Genomic DNA, 18,078 nt, shown 5'->3' with positions numbered 1-18,078 from the left:
TTGATATTATATATATGGAAATATTGAAAATCGATAACACGCGAGTTAAAACTGACAACCTATTTTCTGAAACATCAAACTGCTTTATTTGTTTTTACACTTTTCCCAAATTCTTTCAAATTTTGTATCTTTCATGTACAAACTCAAATCTTCCTCCGGCCCGGGACATCAATATATATTAGCGGAAGTAAATAAACTCCGTTTACTTCCGTTTTTTGTTTGTATTTTACAACACTTTGTTACATTTCCTTGATATTTTTGTAACGGTTTCACAACAGTTATTTTCACCCTCTATACATGCTAAACTGAAACAAAACTTCTAATGCCTACGTCAAAAATACATTTTGTTAACTGCGTCCCAACAATTTGTTTCGTATCACATTCTACGTTATATATCGAGGCACCCAAAATTATTTTTATTTTATTTTTAGTATCTCGTTAAGCCTAATTTTTGACCTTTTTTTTCGTTTCAAATTATATTGATATTTTATTTTTTATATCAAAATTTTTCTCATTTCAAATGCATAGCACCTATACTATGTTACCATTTTCAGCTTTTATATTTCAAATGAAGCTAAACCTCCGTTTTTATTCAAGGGATTACTAAAAAGCTGATTTTGCAGTTTACCGGAATGGTTCGCGTTGGTTTCCGGATTAATTAAAATTCCTAGAAAGGTAAGCTCTAAGTTGAGGAACCAGCGTAATAGTAATAGATTATTTACCAAATCAAAACTGATCTAAGGCGCCATCTACTGGAAATTGCCGTCTATTTTAGAGAAAAGAACATAAATCAATAGAAATTCAAGAAAGGGGTCCGTTGGTTATATATGGCTGGGGTTATACGAAACTGCCAAACTAGATTTTAGTAATCCTTTGAAAGAAACGTATTTTTTAAGGCAAAAACAGTCTAGAAAAATAGAAATTGTGCAATTATCTAAACACAACAAATGAAATAAAACTAATGTATATATTAGGCCGAAGGTTTTTTCCCTTTAACAATATAGGTTTTACCAAAAATTATGTAAAACGTTTAGTAACTGAGATCATCGTATTTTTCGAAAATGTAAACTATTATATTGTTGTGGCACTTTTGTTGTTTTCTTACTTGGCGTGTATTTTCTGTTTTTATTAGTTAATCGGGTCGCGAAAGCTAATTAAGTTTTTTTTGTGATGGACTATTTGGATTTCCAAGTTTGGTTGGTTTTGATAAAGAAAGTTCATTTCATATTTGTCGTTACCATGCAGTTTTTCAATTTAAAAGATTTTAATTATAGTTTATAATTTTAGGTTAGGATAGACATGATACAATTCTTGTCAGTGGTGTGAATTACCAAGCTTAAAGCTCTTCCTTACAAGTTCAATCAAATTATTTTAATTTTAATTCAACTATTTGTCTAACGAACACGGATATGTTACAAAACAATACAGTGACAAACGACAATAGTTGGAAACACAAATACGAAAGTAAACGCTCTTCAAAACCAACTCAACTAAACTAATCAGTCTAATCACTATATCTTTTAAAAAAAACTTTCTAATTACAAAATTATATTACTGAAAATATATTCAAGCCTTTTTTTAAATGCAGGAATGAAAATATATAGAGGAGATTCTATTTAAAACCAGTAACGTAGAAAAAAAACAACCTATTCACCATAAACGTTTGTTTTGTTTCACAAACAATTCAAGAATTCTAAATCACCTTTTTCTTTGGTGTAAACTCCGGATTCACGTACACAACAAAAAATTCGATACGTTAATTTAGTCCTGGTAATAACACTGCAAATTACTTGGCGTCTGTTCCCTAGTTTATATTATAATTTGCAGTCAAGTCCAACATTTTTTCAAACAAGGATGTAGAAAGTCTCCAAAAACGGATCAAACTGGTTTTGGTTTCTCAGCTGGAACAACCACCATTACCTTTTGAAGCGTCAAAGTCATGCCGTCTGAAATTGTTTGAATTTAACATTATTTATTTATTTATTATTAAAACAATTAAGCCTATAATTTCAAAGCCAATGGAATTTATCTCCTAATACACTTGAATGGTTTTCGAAAATTGAGTAAGCTGCTTAAGCGATGCTAAAACCAAAAATTGTACTTTGGTAGTTTAAATTTTGGTCAGAAGAATAGCAATTTCTTTAAGCTCGAAGTCTTTATGTTGCGAGTAACTTGCTATGATCACGTCATTGTATTTTATGCAACAGAAGAGAAGAAAATAATGGATTGGAAAATAATGGGCAAAATATTTGCTGCTAATCTTTGAACCATTTGCACTTGCTTTGAAATAAAGGGCCGAGAATTCCCGACATACCTATTGCGTTCTGGATGAATCGAGGTTTGTTTTTCCAATATACGAAAATGAAGTAAACGGGAACTCCAGTTAAAATAATTACCATTCCAAAACCTTAAATAAGAACGACGTAAATTAAACTTAAATCATTTTTGGAAAAGATTTTATGTTTTCCCTTATCCCTGTCAAATCGATTTTCAGTGCGATGCATCAAAAACATAAAATCTATCATAATGATTAAATAGAGTGTCATATTCTCCCAAAAATAAATCATTCTTCTTTAATCCATGTCAGAGCATTAATCAATTTTACTTCTAGGGGGTCAATATTTCAAAATGTTTATAACATTCGTTATCTAGCATTTACTATCATTCTCTTTACCCCAAGACGCACGGCTTTCAATCAGACAACAATATGGTTTTTACCAGTTCCAACGGGGTCGGCGATCATAGGAACAATGGTGATGAAAATGGAAGCCGCGATGTAAATGATGGGGAAGATGAGGTTGACCTTGATAGGTCTGTTTAGGTTGGGTTGCTTCCATCGGAGGTAGGGCAGGCAAACCACGGCTAAACCAATGGCCAGCCAAGTGGCGAAACCCACGTAGTTTATGAGCGCGTAAATATCCTTGGAGCCCAAGTAGATCAAACTGAGCAAGGCCATGAAAAGTACAGCCGGCATCGGAGTCAAATGAGATATCTGAATCATGGAAAGAATCTCCGGCATTTGACCATATTTGGCACCGGCGTAGAATAACCTAAACGAAAGTAACATGAAGAACATCCACCAATCACCGATCATTTCTTCGTTAACTTACCGAGAAGAGGTGAAAAGAATGCCATTGACTCCGCCAAATGTTGACAGAGCTACCATAATCGGTACCACAAAACCAAAACTTCCATAAAGCTTATCAGCGAACGTCTATAATTTAAAAAAGCAATATTTAAGATGGGCATGTTCATTATTATTATTATTATGTTTGGTATGTTTTTAAACCGATACACATTTATCCAGAGAAAAGTTCGTTTCACAGGGGTAACGTCTTTAAAAGGCGATCTTTTAAACACTCGAAATATTAAGAGATGGCGTCAACAGTTTGAATCGTAAAAATTTCAAATTCTAAACCGCGAAGAATAATATTTTTTGCGTATTTATTTTTATACAAAGTTTGTACCGCGCTGATCTTTCGTTTATAGTTTTTATACATAGATGGATTCAAAATAACGTTAGAAGCTTTGTTTCTAATAAATAAGAAAGCCAAAACGTTTCAAATGGCGCTATCTTCTACAACTAAAATATTCTTTCTAAACTTTCATTTCCCTGTAAACAATTTGTGAATCGGTCGATTGCATTTCTTACGACTGCGACGGCTTCTGCTCCTAATACTTCCTGGACAGAAAGAGTTGTATGGAAGGCGACCACAGTTAGAAAATATACCACGGTACACAGAACGCATGATATGGCAATAGCTCGTGGCAAATTTCTGAAGAGAAAGGAAAATGCGATTGATTTTTGTGAAAACAATTGTTTCGCTCCGATATCAGAGCTGTAAATAAGTGTGCTAAAAAGCACTAAAGTCTTTGTCATTCAGGGCCGTCTTTACATAATTGGAGGCCCCTGGGCAAGACTCTTATTAACCCCACCCAAGTTTCTAACCTCCAGCGCGAAGTACATCGTCGCTCTAATCTACCACTATCGATTCAAATAGGTTCACTTGTCCTACAAAAGTTACTAAAGAAGAAGCTTATTCTGAATTTGAAAAATACTAACAATCAAAAGTCTTTATTCGTTTTAGATTTACCCTGGTTATAGACCCGACTAAATATGAAGTTTAGTACTTTCAAGCAATGTTAAAAACATTTTTTGTGATTAAAATTTCTTTTGCATTCCAAAAATTGAAAAATGGGGCCCTCCAGAATCTTGTGGCCCTAAGGCAGTGCCCTTTTTGCCCAATTGGAAAGACGGCACAGTTGTCTTTACGTCCACCATTTTGTAAGTTAATTTACGAGAGGGACAAAATAAAGGGTACATTGAAAGATACGGCGTTCTAGTATGTAAGGGGATAGGGGCTCAAATGCGGTGTCATAGTCAAACTATCCCATACATCAGGATCCGATAGTTAACACGTACAGAAAGTCGCTGCTGGAGATAAGAAGAGTCTCTTCAAGTATGTTTGAAGCGTTTATTATCAATGAAATTCTTCGGTCATACTACTACAACTATTCGTAAGTAACTTAAAACTTTTAAGCGTTTTTCTCACGTTCCACAAAGTTGCTTAATTGATATATTTCAAAACCATCTTCGGAGGCGGAGGGATTTTTTTCGACTTCTCACGGCGTCATATTTCTAGAAGTGGACCCCTCTGGCTCCCTGAAGCTCCTTTTCAGTAAACATTTATCTCCCAAAAACATTAAGGATTAACACTCACTTGTGCGGTTCTTTTAATTCTTCGATCACAAAGTTCAAGTAGTTCCTGAGAGAGAGAGAGAGAGGAGGAGGGGGAAATCACAACAAGCGCTTTAGATTAAAACTATCCTATACAGCGAATATATACTTCAGTGACAACCTTAATTGGCCGGAAACACTGCTACTGTTTTAGCTAGTTGGCTCGAAAATTCCGAAAGAGCGAGTTCGCACTAGCTAAGTATAATAACGTCGCGAAATAAATCCACTCCATTCTACTCGGTAACAATTTACAACAGAAGTAATCGTTCACAGACTCCGGGTTGCCTAAAATACGGATTTTAGGCGATTTCGGACGATTAATTAGTTCCATAAATTAATTTTACGGGGAAACTCCTAATGCCATGAAAACACAGGGAGAAAAAAGTTGAAATTTCCTTGATATGCTAACGCTCGCTAGTAGCGGTTAAAAATGCTTAAGGGGGAAGACTACAGTGGCCATTGTCTACTTTCGCGCTATTTCAAGCTGAACTCTTGTAATTTTGTATTTTAACTTATAAAATTAATATTTAAGTGTAGAACAGCCTCTTGTTTAGTGCTTAAAATAATTTTGACAATTTTAAATTTAAAAATAATTAAGTTATTACGTTTTAATTCGGACCACCGGAGCTAAACAAGTTGGGCAAGCGCCCAAACTACCCTTTAGTTAGGACCTTATATCTCGTTAACTATTAATATTAGAATTATCAAAATTATGTTAAGCACTAGAGGAATTTTCAGCCTAATAAGAAAAAGATAATTCAATTATGTAACTGTTAAAACAGAAACGTTCAGCTTGAACGAGAAAGAGGCTTTTACTGCATTCTTCCCCCTTAAAATCCGTTTTCGCCACGAGATTTTCATTTTCCGAATCGATCTGTTTCAAATCGATATTTTCCGCTTGGCAAAACCCGCTAAATTGGAAATTATTTCTACTAGTGAGATTTTGAGGTTTACGAGGGAGCGTGAAAATGGCAATCTGAACGCAAACTAAAGCAGAAGTGGGTTATGGGGTTCTTCCAAAAAGAAGCTGGTGGATGGCGCGCGAGATCTCTCAAAGGGCAATCGCGACCACATTAATCAGCTTTAGTCCTTCCAAATCTTCCTCAACGAGAAAATGGTTAGCGCGGGTACAGCTTGGGAATTACCAATAAGACTTGATAGGTAGAAAGGAAATAAGCTAATCTACCAAAACAGCCTCCGATCCTTTGAAAAAAACCCGGAGGATAATGGATTTGAGCTGGCGGCTAACTAAGGTTGTCTCTAGGCGGCAGGGACGTGACAAGGGCAATTGACGTACCATCCGTTGTAGGCGAAAAGGCCGGAATAGAATGATAACGCTATTTTCGTGACGTCAGTTTCGCTGTCGTCGAAGTTAAAGTGTTCGGTGTGTCCTAAGGATGGAAAACAAAATTATCGTTAACGTATATCTCTTCTTAAATTATCTTAAAGAACAGGCGTACGATAAAATTTGGCAATATATTTATCGGTGGAAGCATATGTAACATAATTACTCATAAGTGTGCAAGAAATAACTTTTTCTCAATGAGACCTTGTTGAGAGGATATGACGTAATTGACGTCACTTCCCAGTCGATGACGGTTTAATCGTCATCAAAACTAGTTCTGGCGGGGAAGGAAGGAAGTTAAAACCAGTTTTACGCGACGTTAGTCCGTATTTTCATTTAAATTTTTAGTACAGAGAAGTTAAACAGAGGCACACTTATGAGTAATTATGTTACATATGGTGGAAGTGCTAAAACATTATTTCGCAAAGTTTGGTACGGGTACTCATCTCTATTTAAAACATTAAAACACGTTCAAGGGCAAAATTCGAATGGGTGTCAATTCTTTTTTTTTTCAACCAAACGAATTTAAAATAAAAGGTGCCAATACGTGTTTCGTCGATTTGAGGGAATATTTTATAGATAAAACGGGGAACAAGCCTTTTAAATTATTAACTTGAAAGTTTTTTCCCTCTTATCTTTAAAATGGGGTTTTATCTCGTTGGTACAAGTCTGAGAAATAGTCTTTCATATATATTTTATCAGAAATGGCACCAGATGTAGTACTTATCTCGAGTATTTGTACTTGGGCCAATCGACGGAAATGAAACAATTTATTTTTATCGCTGGCTATGTTTGGATCATATTTCGTAATTTCGTATCCTCTTTCTAATTTTGAAAAAAAGTTTATAAAATTGGATAATGCCTTAAAAGCTTATTTGCTTAGGATGGATTAATAATCCGACATTAGCTATTTTCGTTTTAAAGAAAGCGTTAACTACGTTCATTTTCGCCCCAAAAAAACATTATTACGTAGATAAAAATTATACCCTAACAACCCGGTGACATTTAAATGACTACAAAGCCAGATATTCAAATCGCAATGACGTCATCGAAAATTCCTCCATCCCCAACTGGTCCGAAGGCGGCAGGTAGCGACCCCAATGCGTCTCTCAGGAACGAGAGACACATTATCGACTTTGCGTAAGAGAGAGAGAGAGAGACCAAATTACGTCACGATGACGTGAGCCAAAAAACCGGGGGTGTGTTTGGACGCGTTGATTCAGCGCGTATTGATAGGCTGGAACGCGGGGAAGTGCCGCCGCTGGTATTAAATATCGATCATTTTCGCGAGTGTAGCGAAAATCGCCCCTGAGGGCTAAAACTGAACGCGAGTGGATTAGCGAAGTTTATGGCTGTTCGATACGCGTCGAGTACCTTTCAACGGACAACTGACGTCTTGCGTACACAATACTAGTTTATTCCTGTTTTTGGTAAACAAAAGGATCAATACGTGGGCCACTCTTTACGTCATGGGCTACAATAAATAGGCTTTTTATTCTTCTTCGACGAGAAATATTATTAGATTTTCTTTGTTGGTAACTGAGAATATAAAGGAAAACATTTTCTGAGTGAAGGCAAAGTCATGTCGACGACACAGTTTGAAAGGTTTCATTTTCTCATATAAGGATCGCCTTCACTAGATTTTGTTCGTATATTACTAAATTAAATATAATTAATAAAATATTATGTTACGTAATGTTATGTTATGGAAAATGATAGACATTTTTTTTGGAAATAGCGTCTAATAAACGTTTAAACTTGAGTCCAAAGGTAAGTGATAGAAGTGTAATGATAATAATTTGGAATGGTGATGTAGATCGTACCATAGCAAAGTTGAACGACGCCTGTTCCGATGATGACCGCCAAGGCTATTAATTTCCCGTAGGTGAAGATGTCCTGAACTCTGGTAGACCATTTAACGTCCCAGCAGTTGACGAATGTTAATAAACCTAGAAGATAAATTACGAGAAAACTATATTAAAACCTGACAATTTCCTGGAAAAGGTCAAAAGTCGACTTTCAAACCCGCCCCCTCCCCCAAAAGATTTCAATGAACTCCAAAGTTTATCACTCCTACACATTTCCCGTTTCTAGAGAGAGATGAAAGTGGGCGCTTGCCCACCCTCAACATAATGGAATTTTCCACAATCTTCAATATTTTTGATTCGGGCGATCGTGGGAGTTGACATCAGATACGGCGGGAAACTGGCTGGGGCGACTGCCCTGCAACCACGTAATTTACTTATAAACGATTCAAAGAAGTGTAAAAATAGTTGGGTTAGTCCACCCCTCGATTACGTGTAGGTGGAACTAGTACGATTCTACGGAACTAAGCTATATCTATGCACTCGGCTACAAGTTTTCCCTACACGTTTTAAAAGGGTGGTTTCAACCGTCTATTTCTCAAAGTCGGCCTTTTTCTGACCAGTTTTCTTGAGTTGGAAATGGTTTTCTAACCAAACACTCCCACTTCCCAAATTAAATCCCAATATAACACCCGAAAAATATAAGCAGAAACAGCGAGAAAATACCATGGATATAGCCTGGACAAAACGCTACTTCGTACAAGCTTTTAGTTGATATCTTTCTTTGGCGAAATGACTACCAGGTTACGGGGATGAAGATAATAAATCCCATTTACAAACTAGTTTTTGATTCAATTTTCCAAATAATACCTTCAGAAACTTTAAGCGAGTGCATTTAGGTCATTTTATGTTGAAAGTATCCATTATGAAAGCGTTTATTTCTAAAAGGTTTTGATATATCAAACAAAAATTAGCCGGTGGGGAGATTCGTTGCCACAGCGCCAAGGTCAATTTTGGTGTATACGCGAACTTCATTATCAGGTCGATAATGGTTTTAGTTACGAATCAACGAGGTTCAAAGGGCATTGAGAACGAACTACCAAAAGTGTATCGTAATCAAAGTGAAGAATCACCCTTTCTGGTACACTCGTCATAATGTCCGTGATAGAGCAGTGTCGATGGTTCGAATACGAGACTGTTGGGAAACACCCCTTAAGTAAATAAACATCGCGTCTGGTTTGTTCTATTTGGGTCAAAAGGTAAAGCGAAGGAGTTTACAGACCGAAAATAGCCGAAGAACGGCGATCCATTTTCGGGGCTATTTTGGGGACACGGATCAAAATGAAAAAATCAATCGGGCTACAGCCTTCGTCGCATTGTTAGGACGGGTCAACGACAGCCGGAAATTCAACGCCAACGTCTTCGGAACGGTCAGCGTTAATTGGCAGAGAGCCCGAACAAAGCGGGATATTCAATCGAATTTTGGGTGGGCTCAAGAACTTCTACGGAAAAGCATTAGCCCCTTTTTCTTTTTGGCCTACTTTCTAGTATACAGTCTACAACACTTCCTATTATTTAATCAGAATGTGTATACGTTTTTAGACCATATCTCGAGGTCATGTAGACCCCAAAACTAGGTTCCATCTTAAGGATTGATAGTAAAATAATATAATCAGATAAATAGTATTTTCCTGTCTCTATTGATAGAAATGATACCGTTAAGCCGTAATATTATCTTTTATCGATAAGACTTTGATCAATTTTCCTCACTAACTTTCATACGGGATTAATTGTATCATTGTCACTTACGAGAGAAATATTAATCTTTATATACTGCTAATGTTATTCGCTTGAGATATGTACCTTGTTGATTTTTCGAAATAGGTTTCGGAATTAAAAAAGTTGTGCGGGGTGAAATACCGAATTTATAAAGCTATTAAATGGAAAAAATATGGTATGTAAATAAGTAACTATCCCTATGGAATGTAATTTTCGCAATATACATTTGTTCAGTATCAAACATAATAGATAAGTTTAGTTCAATATCAAACATAATAGATAAGTTTAGTTCAATATCAAACATAATAGATACGTTTAGTTCAATATCAAAGATAATAGATACGTTTAGTTCAATATCAAATATAATAGATAAATTTGTTCAATATCAAATATAATAGATAAATTTGTTCAATATCAAATATAAAAGATAGGTTTTGTTCAATATCAAATATAATAACTAGTTCTTGATTAATAAAAATAATTCTTCTTTATGTAATATGTTATTTTATTCAATGGAAAGTAGGAAATTATTGTTTTGTTGTAAATATTAAATTTTAATACTATATATGAGAAAGAATTTTACCAAATCTATCAAATATAGAGATTGAGCAGAGCATGCTTGTTAAAGAAGCGAACAAGTACAACTAGAGGTTTTTGCTTAATCTCCCTAATATATATATTTTTAAAATTGCCTCGTTTTGTCAAATAAGTTTAATGTCTAAAATCATTTTAAGTAGAGCTCTGCGTAACAGATAAATTAACTGACAAAATTTCGATTAATCGTAAATATTTTGGTTAACTGTTTATTTATGGATATTATCCATGGATAAACAACGATTTAACATGCAAAAAAAAATTATTTCTATTTTCGGATAATTTTTAGGTTATGGATAAAAATAAAATAAGTGGTTAATTTTTATCCAAACGCCGAGTTCCAATTTTAAGTGAGGTTCCCCCAAGGGTCGTCCTGTCTGTGATGATGATTGCGATCATTTCAACGACAAGTGCCTTTTAAAATGAATTCTCTAGCGAAATTCATGAAAAAAAAATTCATTTATATTTTTCGTTAACCAGAACTTGAACATTTTAATCTAGGAAACGAGACGCGTATCAAAAAGTTAAGAAAATACCCTTCCTCTTACAGATTTGCTAGTTGCCATATTGTACACGTACGCTATTTACGTTAAATTTTCGTCTAGTCAGTTTTTTGTTCCGTCTGCCGGCTAGATACCAGAAATTAGGAATATATTTTACTCTTTCGGCGAGGCCAGAATAAATTAAAATAGGAAGAATATTTTTTCACGCTGACAAATTCCACAACAGCTGCTAGACGTTTTACCACCCATCGGTAAAATGAAAATTCCGAACAATGATTTGGCGGGTTCCAGCTGCGCGCCCGTTTCCAGAAGGAGGAGGACCCATCAGGTAAGGACATAAAGGGCATCGGCAGAACGTCATCACGCGCCACGGGCAATAGACTACCAGAGAGGAGAGACAGTTGATAGAGAGCGAAAGCTATTATTAGACTTAACGACACTCTCTCGCTGGCATTTGAGGGCTAAAGGCGGATACTTCCGGGGCTACCGAAACAAGAATACGTTGCGTCAGACGAAAGCTCCACTCCATTTTCTCTTAGACATATAAGTCTGCATCAGACAGTTTTAGATTCCACTTCGCGTTTGAAAATCAGTTCCTTCATAAAAACAAACACCGCGAAGATAACTTTGTACATTTTCACAAATCTAAATCGGCCAGATCTATACACTCGTGAAATCAATCAAATACGGTCTACCACTTGTTAATGAATAGAAATTCAAATCTTCATTATTTCAAACTGAATATTATCAATCCATGAAATCTACCAGTTGCCAAAATAATAGAAATATTATCATCATAAATGTTAATCTTTAGAACCATGGTAATTTTACAATTTATTTAAAAATATATATAAAAGGACTGCTACTTCATGGATTTTAAAAGCATTTTAATATCAAAATTTTAAATTTCAATTTTGATATTAAAATGCTTATGTCCATGAAGTAGCAGTCCTTTTATATATATTTTGAAATAAATATAATCATTCTTATTTTTATATTTATTAACATTATTTTATTTTAAGTTATATATTTTCCTATTTTAATTCAATTAAGTAGTTAGATATTTCGCGTATAACGATTAATTAACAGGATGAGAAAAACACATTGACATTTTTATTCTTGAAAACTGAACAATAAAAACTAAATCGAGTCTTTTTAACGTGATCGTGCATGGGCCTTCTTGTTCAAACGTAGTTTATTCCTCACTAACTAAAAGTCTAGGAAACGTGACAAGAATATTCCAATAAAGTTCTATCTCGTAACGTTGAGTGTTTTACACGTATCCGATTTATTTGATACACCCATTCTAATGAGAACTACTAGCGAATTAACACGAGGTCGTAAAATAGAAATATTCTGAGGGGCACCGTCAGCTAAGACGTTCATGGGAGAGTAGACCCACGGGGTTTAGTGAACCTCCCAAGTACGGGAATACACATCGCGTTCGTATAAGAAGACGGTGCTGCACTCGAATTCAAGATGAAGATAAAAGCGAATTCAAAGGAATACGGCCTGGCTTGGGCCTATTTTTAGACATTAAAGAAGGGAAGAAGAGGGGAATCCGCGAATAGGCTTCACTCAATTACGGGGTACGTCTCCTTTTGTATTGATATAGAATGGAGCTCGACCCCTTCTCAATACCGCCCGCTCTCTCTTTTAATCGACGCTTTTGTGTTCCGAGTATAGAAGAATATTAATTACTTTCTATATCCATTTATACAGGGTGTTTCAAAAGGTTATGCAAAACATTTAAGGAGTTGTAGGGGGTGAGTTGAGAATTATGCCTGTTTTTTCCCCATTTTCCTACGATGAGTTAAAAGAGCGCCAGAGAGCTTCTAAGTGTGGCCTACTAGCCCCTGGAAGAAGGCTGCAACAAGCGCAAAACCAAGCAGCAGGGACTTTAAATACTGATTAAATTTACTTTGTTACGCTGCGCTGGTTACCTCGATTTGTTTACCAAGTCCTTTTGTACCTATCACACGAACCCAAACCTTAATGCTCGCGTTTCCCTGCTGCTTGGTTTTGCGCTTATTGCAGTCTACTTCCAGGGGCTAGTAGGCCACACTTTGAAGCTCTCTGGCGCTCTTTTAACTCATCGTAGGAAAATGGGCAAAAACAAGGCTACTTATCAACTCACCCCCTATAACTCCTTCAAATTGTTGCATAACCTTTTGAAACACCCTGTATAACGCCAAAGCGAATCCATAATTTCGGCGGCGTTTCTCATCAGTTAAGTTGTTTATTCGTAATATAAACATCAAAGGCGATATCGAAGTTGTAATCGCAATTGTCGATAAAAATTAGGGGCAAATTAAGGGTTGAATGATTGGTTCTTCTTACTACTACGAAATTGTCTCATGGACCGACCGAAATGGAAAAATTTCATCGCGTTCGATCATTTTTCCGGACACTTTAGAAATTATTTATGGAAATAAATGTTTATTACATCAGATATCGCAGATACGCTTTTCCGAGGGTTTTGACATTTCGAAATGGCATTCAACTTGGTACCCATTTTGATATCCGATACTTTCTGGATTTTTGAAATATTTGTGAATCTTGGTAATTTGAGGATAAAATATTTTGAACATTGAACTCCGTGTAATGCCATGGACACGCAAAGAAATTCTTACGAATGGGGCACTACCTCGTGGACTCCCAAAGAAAACATCCCCAAATATCTTTGTAGACCCAGGAGCCTATGCCCTTGTGCCTAAACCGGCCCTTTAAGACTCCAAAACATTTCACTCATAATGACATGTATTTGATTGAAAAAACAATGATTTTTAAACTATTACATTCGTAAAAATAAAACTGTCCTAAAACTAGAATTATTTCGCCAATGAATAATCAGCTTGATTTACTAATTTCCAAGACTGGCATTTCGTAATAACCTGTCGGAGTTTCCCTCGACGGTTTCCTTTCTATAGACACGCGTCTGTTTCTTGCCAATGTTACCTTCAAACCGTAATTTATTAAAGCAAGACCGAAGAATATTTATCCCCATTGTTCATCAAGTCCCGGGGGATTGTCTAATACCTAATTCGGTGGCACCAGCCTTGGAGTGAATTTCGACCAAATCGGGTACAAATTCGCGTGCCAAGCCATGTATTATATTCAGATAATAAAATGGCTCTACGCAAAAAAGAGAATCCGCGTTTGAAAAAGGATGAATGTAAATTCCTTCCAAGTCATCGCTCTACATATATAGCTATCATCAAATATTTCAAAGTTAAGGGGGCCCTACTTCCCCTTCCAATGTACTCTTTGAGTCAACGCGACAAAGCCAATTAGTTTGATAAAATGACATTTAAATAAAGACACTCTTCGAGACTGTAATCAACTAATTATGGTTAGTCTTTTATTATCTCCTAAATGGAACTCATTTAAACGTTTAAACGTAATTAGTCTCTGGCAATAAAAATGATATTATAATTCCAGTTATGCAAATTTAAGTCCAAGGACGACGCGCAATATTTGTTTTTCGAATGAGGAAGTTGAAAGCGAAGTGGAAAGACGGGGATGTCGCAAAAAAAAAATATTTTTTCGAATAATCGATGTTAATAGATGAAAGTAAATGATAGTAGAATAAAGGTGATGTATGGTCCAAATATCCAACTGAAAATTTCGCGTTCTAACTCTACTATTTCATATTTACTGTTTAAAAGCGATTTCTCTATTTTAACTGACGTGAGTATAGAGTAGACCGAGTTACAAAAACAATAAAAAAATTGCAACGCATTTTTAATCAAACTTTTTGTTTCATTTCCTACAAACATAATTATTCGCTTGTACTTGCGCATGAATTAATTCATTTTTAATTTCTAAAACAACGTTATTTATTGTGCGCAATAAATTGTTTTAAAATACTTAAACTTCTTTATTATTTTATGTATAAAAAATTACCTTAAATTGTATTACTTGTCGCTATAAATTAAGGTTTTTCTCTTATGAAAAATAAGAAACAATTTCTATTCTCTGACAAACACGATTGGTCAAGATTCTAAGGGAACTCACTGCTAGTGGATTTTTGACACGGCAGGTATGACCTAAATCGCAATTCTTTCCCTGGTTTATTTGCAGTTTCGAATCAATTCAAGCAGCGCTTAAAGAATAACGTTCAACTATATAAACGCCTGGTGGTCACAAATCAACAGCAGCGACACCACGTTGGTCTTTGGGGGCCTCTGATTCTTCGTCCATGGTCAAACAGCACCCCCGTTTCTGACCCCCAACTGTTCTAAAACCAGCAGATGAAACGTCTCGTTTTGCTATCGATAAACAGAGTTTCAAGTTTCGCGTCTAGGTCTACTTCAAACCAGAAAGTTTTATATGACATCAATTATATAAATGGGAGACTTTGAACACAAGGGTTACGTTGTATAGCAGAGCAGTCGAATGCTTAATTTTGGCGTTCAGAAAGGGGGGGGGGGCGAAGCACCCTCCATCCGGTGATGGCAAAAGTATCGTAACCAGTCATGCGAAGAGCCAGGCATAATATTCTACTTAATAGAAGTGCGCGAGGTGCGGGAAAGGTTTTCATAATGCTAGAAACGCAAGGGCGTCGACATGAAAAAATATTATCTCGAAAATAACCTTCATGAGTGTAGGTAGACATAATTGAAGCCCATCCCCTATTTTGTCTCTTTTTGTCTGTTGCCATCGACAAAAAATTTACTTTAAAATCCAGTATTTTTGCGTAATTCGGGCGAGACTAATTTCTACTTTGGGCGACATTTTTTAGACGTAATTGACCTTATATTAATACAATAATTATATGGAATGCTATAGAATGATTCCAAGAAGGGGCTGGATACATTTCTCGAACGCAAACTATTCTTAATGATTCTTTATTTTACTGAACTGGTTTATTTCCTGTAAAAGTTTACCACTAAATTGTGATTTTAAAAACTTTAAGGTGATCGAGAATCCATTATTTATTCTCCTGATAGTGGGTTTTATGGGGAATTTACAGAATCATAAAAGGCGTAGTCACATTTTATGATTTAGATTAAAAGATTTTTCCCCGATTATAAATGGCTTAATTCGTTTTAATTAAATTTAAGTCGTGATTGATAATGAATCGTTTAAATAATTAACAATACAGACACTAGATGGTCTAAATAATAATGTTTTCATAAGTACTAGTATTTAATTAGACCTCAATTGAATATGTCCAAGTATTGTTTGAACATGCATTTACCATGCCGCATTTACAACAACGTGGATGACTGCTCATTTTTCCATCGTGGCCTCTTTTTATAGAATGAATAGAGGATCGAATGTTATTTGATGGGATATTAATATATATAGGTCTACTTTCTTAATACTTCCAAAGAATGGAACGGAATTGAAGTTGGCCACTGGCCATTCAAATATTCCTTATTAGCCTTGACAAGGCTTAATACGAAAAGGCGGTGCCCATTGCAAATCGAAATCTAACAGTCAGCAGTACAAGTACTATTCAGACACGTGGCTTGGAGCCATATGGGTTGAGTCTTGGAATTCCCAATAGCTCAACTTCGTCAGTTTTAAGCGCAGTTAATTTTTAATTTCGGTTTAGTAAATCGCTCGTCTCTCAAAGACTTATTGTTATTAAATTCAGATTTTCCTGGGACTTATTCCCCAATACCTAAAGGTCGTCCACGTCCCAGTTTGTAACGTTACTTACAATTGTTAGTATTTCCAACTTGAAAAGATGATAATTGATTACGCTTTTTTTAGAAAACCGCCTATATAATAAGGTTTAACATAGAAATAGCTCGCCACAAAAGCAAAATTTCAACTAGGAATTTTGAAAAGCTTCCAAAAATACCTAACAAAAATATGCCAAAAAAAAAGGAAGAAAGAATGGTAACTTACAGATGCAAATACAGGCCAGGTATCTGACAGCGTCATCCGGTGGTTCGCAATCGGGGAAGATGGGTCTCAGGACGTAGAAGGAGAATGTGAGGGCCACGATGGCTTGGGAACAGGGCCGGACGATCATGCACTCCACCCACAGTCGAAGGAAGGCCACGAAGGGCCCGAACGATTCCATGATGTAGGCGTAATCGGCGCCAGTTTTGGTGATCATGCACCCCAGTTCGGCGTAACAGAACGCCCCGATCATGGAAAAGACCCCGCACACCACCCATACGATCAGCGAGAGGCCCACCGAGCCCGTGCCGGTCAGCACGCCTTTGGGACTGACGAAGATACCGCTTCCGATGATGGACCCCACAATCACGGTGATGCCGTTCAGAAGTCCCATTTTGGCCTTCAGGCAAACCACGTCCCCCTCTTGACCACTGTCCACCGCTTTCATTTTGGTAGTTTCTGTGGGTTCCTCTTCTTTGGCATCGCTGACCGCGTAAGAATCGCTCTTCATCTTTGCGGACGCGTCCGTCGAGGACCGGCGACTTTTCGACGCGGAAGCCGATAGATACGTTCAACGTGGATTATTCGAGAGCCTTTTAGGCTTAACGAATAGCTTATCTCGGTAGCTCAGACTTCATTTATTGAATATTTAAAAAATATATCTATTAACCGTCGAAAAACACCGCGGCTGACGAGCGAATTGAAGATCGGAGCGAAGGTGGAGAGTCTAGAACTACTCGAAACGATTAAGATTTGGAGAAAACGGGGTTTTTCCCCCTTTCTTCTCGGACTAGAGACGGACCCCCTCTGAGATTAGTATTAATAATTTAAAGCGGAGACTGCGGCTTTTTAATCTACGAAAAATAGACTGGAGAGATACGCGCGAGCCGACGAGAGAGTGACAGGACGAGAATGGCTGAAGTCTCCGAATGCGAGATTTGTTGTTATACGGGCTACGATGGCGTCTTCTCTCGGAATATACGCACGTGCCTCGCGTACTACGCGAAGCATTTACCAAACCTAGCCTGCCTACGTTTCGCAAAAATCAATGGTTCATCCGCTCGCTTTTCTCGCGGACTATAGTTCAGCTCGAGCGCGATTAATAGTTCGCGAGAAGGCGGGGAAAGCTCTACTCCGCGGGCTCCCTCCTCGCGTTTACGTGTTGGGTAAAGCTCTACCTAACAATAGATACATATGACGCAACTCGGGACCAGCGAACCGTCATACCCCGGAGAGTTTACTTGGAATAAAAAAAAGAGAGACTAGTTTTAGCTCTCGTAATGCAAACACAAAGATGTTCCTAAAGAGTCCTTCCGCGAGTATTTAGGATAAAATCAAGAATTATTACGTGCATATTATCACCTCATTCAAAAGCGTTTGTAAAAGGTTTAAAGACAACACTTTACGACGTTATACAAAAAATGATATAAAAATTGTATTTGAATTAACGAAAGT

General features: G+C 36.6%; 1 protein-coding gene across 1 annotated transcript; it reads right to left on the bottom strand.

Annotated features, from left to right (window-relative positions):
• Positions 1-62: 62 nt before the first annotated feature.
• LOC149947869 (Y+L amino acid transporter 2) lies at positions 63-17,995 on the bottom strand. The gene is made up of 9 exons (XM_090171932.1): positions 16,627-17,995; positions 7,907-8,032; positions 6,036-6,129; positions 4,722-4,766; positions 3,653-3,776; positions 3,111-3,214; positions 2,719-3,050; positions 2,315-2,407; positions 63-1,946 (listed from the first exon to the last, which is right to left on the bottom strand). The coding sequence occupies exons 1-9, from the start codon at positions 17,132-17,134 to the stop codon at positions 1,879-1,881; spliced, it is 1,494 nt and encodes a 497-aa protein (XP_090028058.1). The 5' UTR covers positions 17,135-17,995; the 3' UTR covers positions 63-1,878.
• Positions 17,996-18,078: the final 83 nt, after the last annotated feature.

The sequence above is a fragment of the Leiobunum rupestre genome, chromosome 4 (assembly GCF_980474605.1).
Source record: "Leiobunum rupestre chromosome 4, qqLeiRupe1.1.hap1, whole genome shotgun sequence".
Classification (NCBI taxonomy): domain Eukaryota; kingdom Metazoa; phylum Arthropoda; class Arachnida; order Opiliones; family Sclerosomatidae; genus Leiobunum; species Leiobunum rupestre.
Note: the sequence above shows the minus strand (reverse complement) of the source record. Positions and strands in the feature narration are given on the sequence as shown.

What these genes read in the sequence shown, in the direction of transcription:
- LOC149947869 (XM_090171932.1), bottom strand. Translation starts at nt 17,134, where the DNA reads ATGAAGAGCGATTCTTACGCGGTCAGCGATGCCAAAGAAGAGGAACCC. An exon ending in CTTTTCGCCTACAACGGATG is followed by an intron (nt 4,767 to 6,035) that starts GTACGTCAATTG and finishes TCTCTCTCTCAG; the next exon opens with GAACTACTTGAACTTTGTGA. An exon ending in GAGCAGAAGCCGTCGCAGTC is followed by an intron (nt 3,215 to 3,652) that starts GTAAGAAATGCA and finishes TTTAAATTATAG; the next exon opens with ACGTTCGCTGATAAGCTTTA.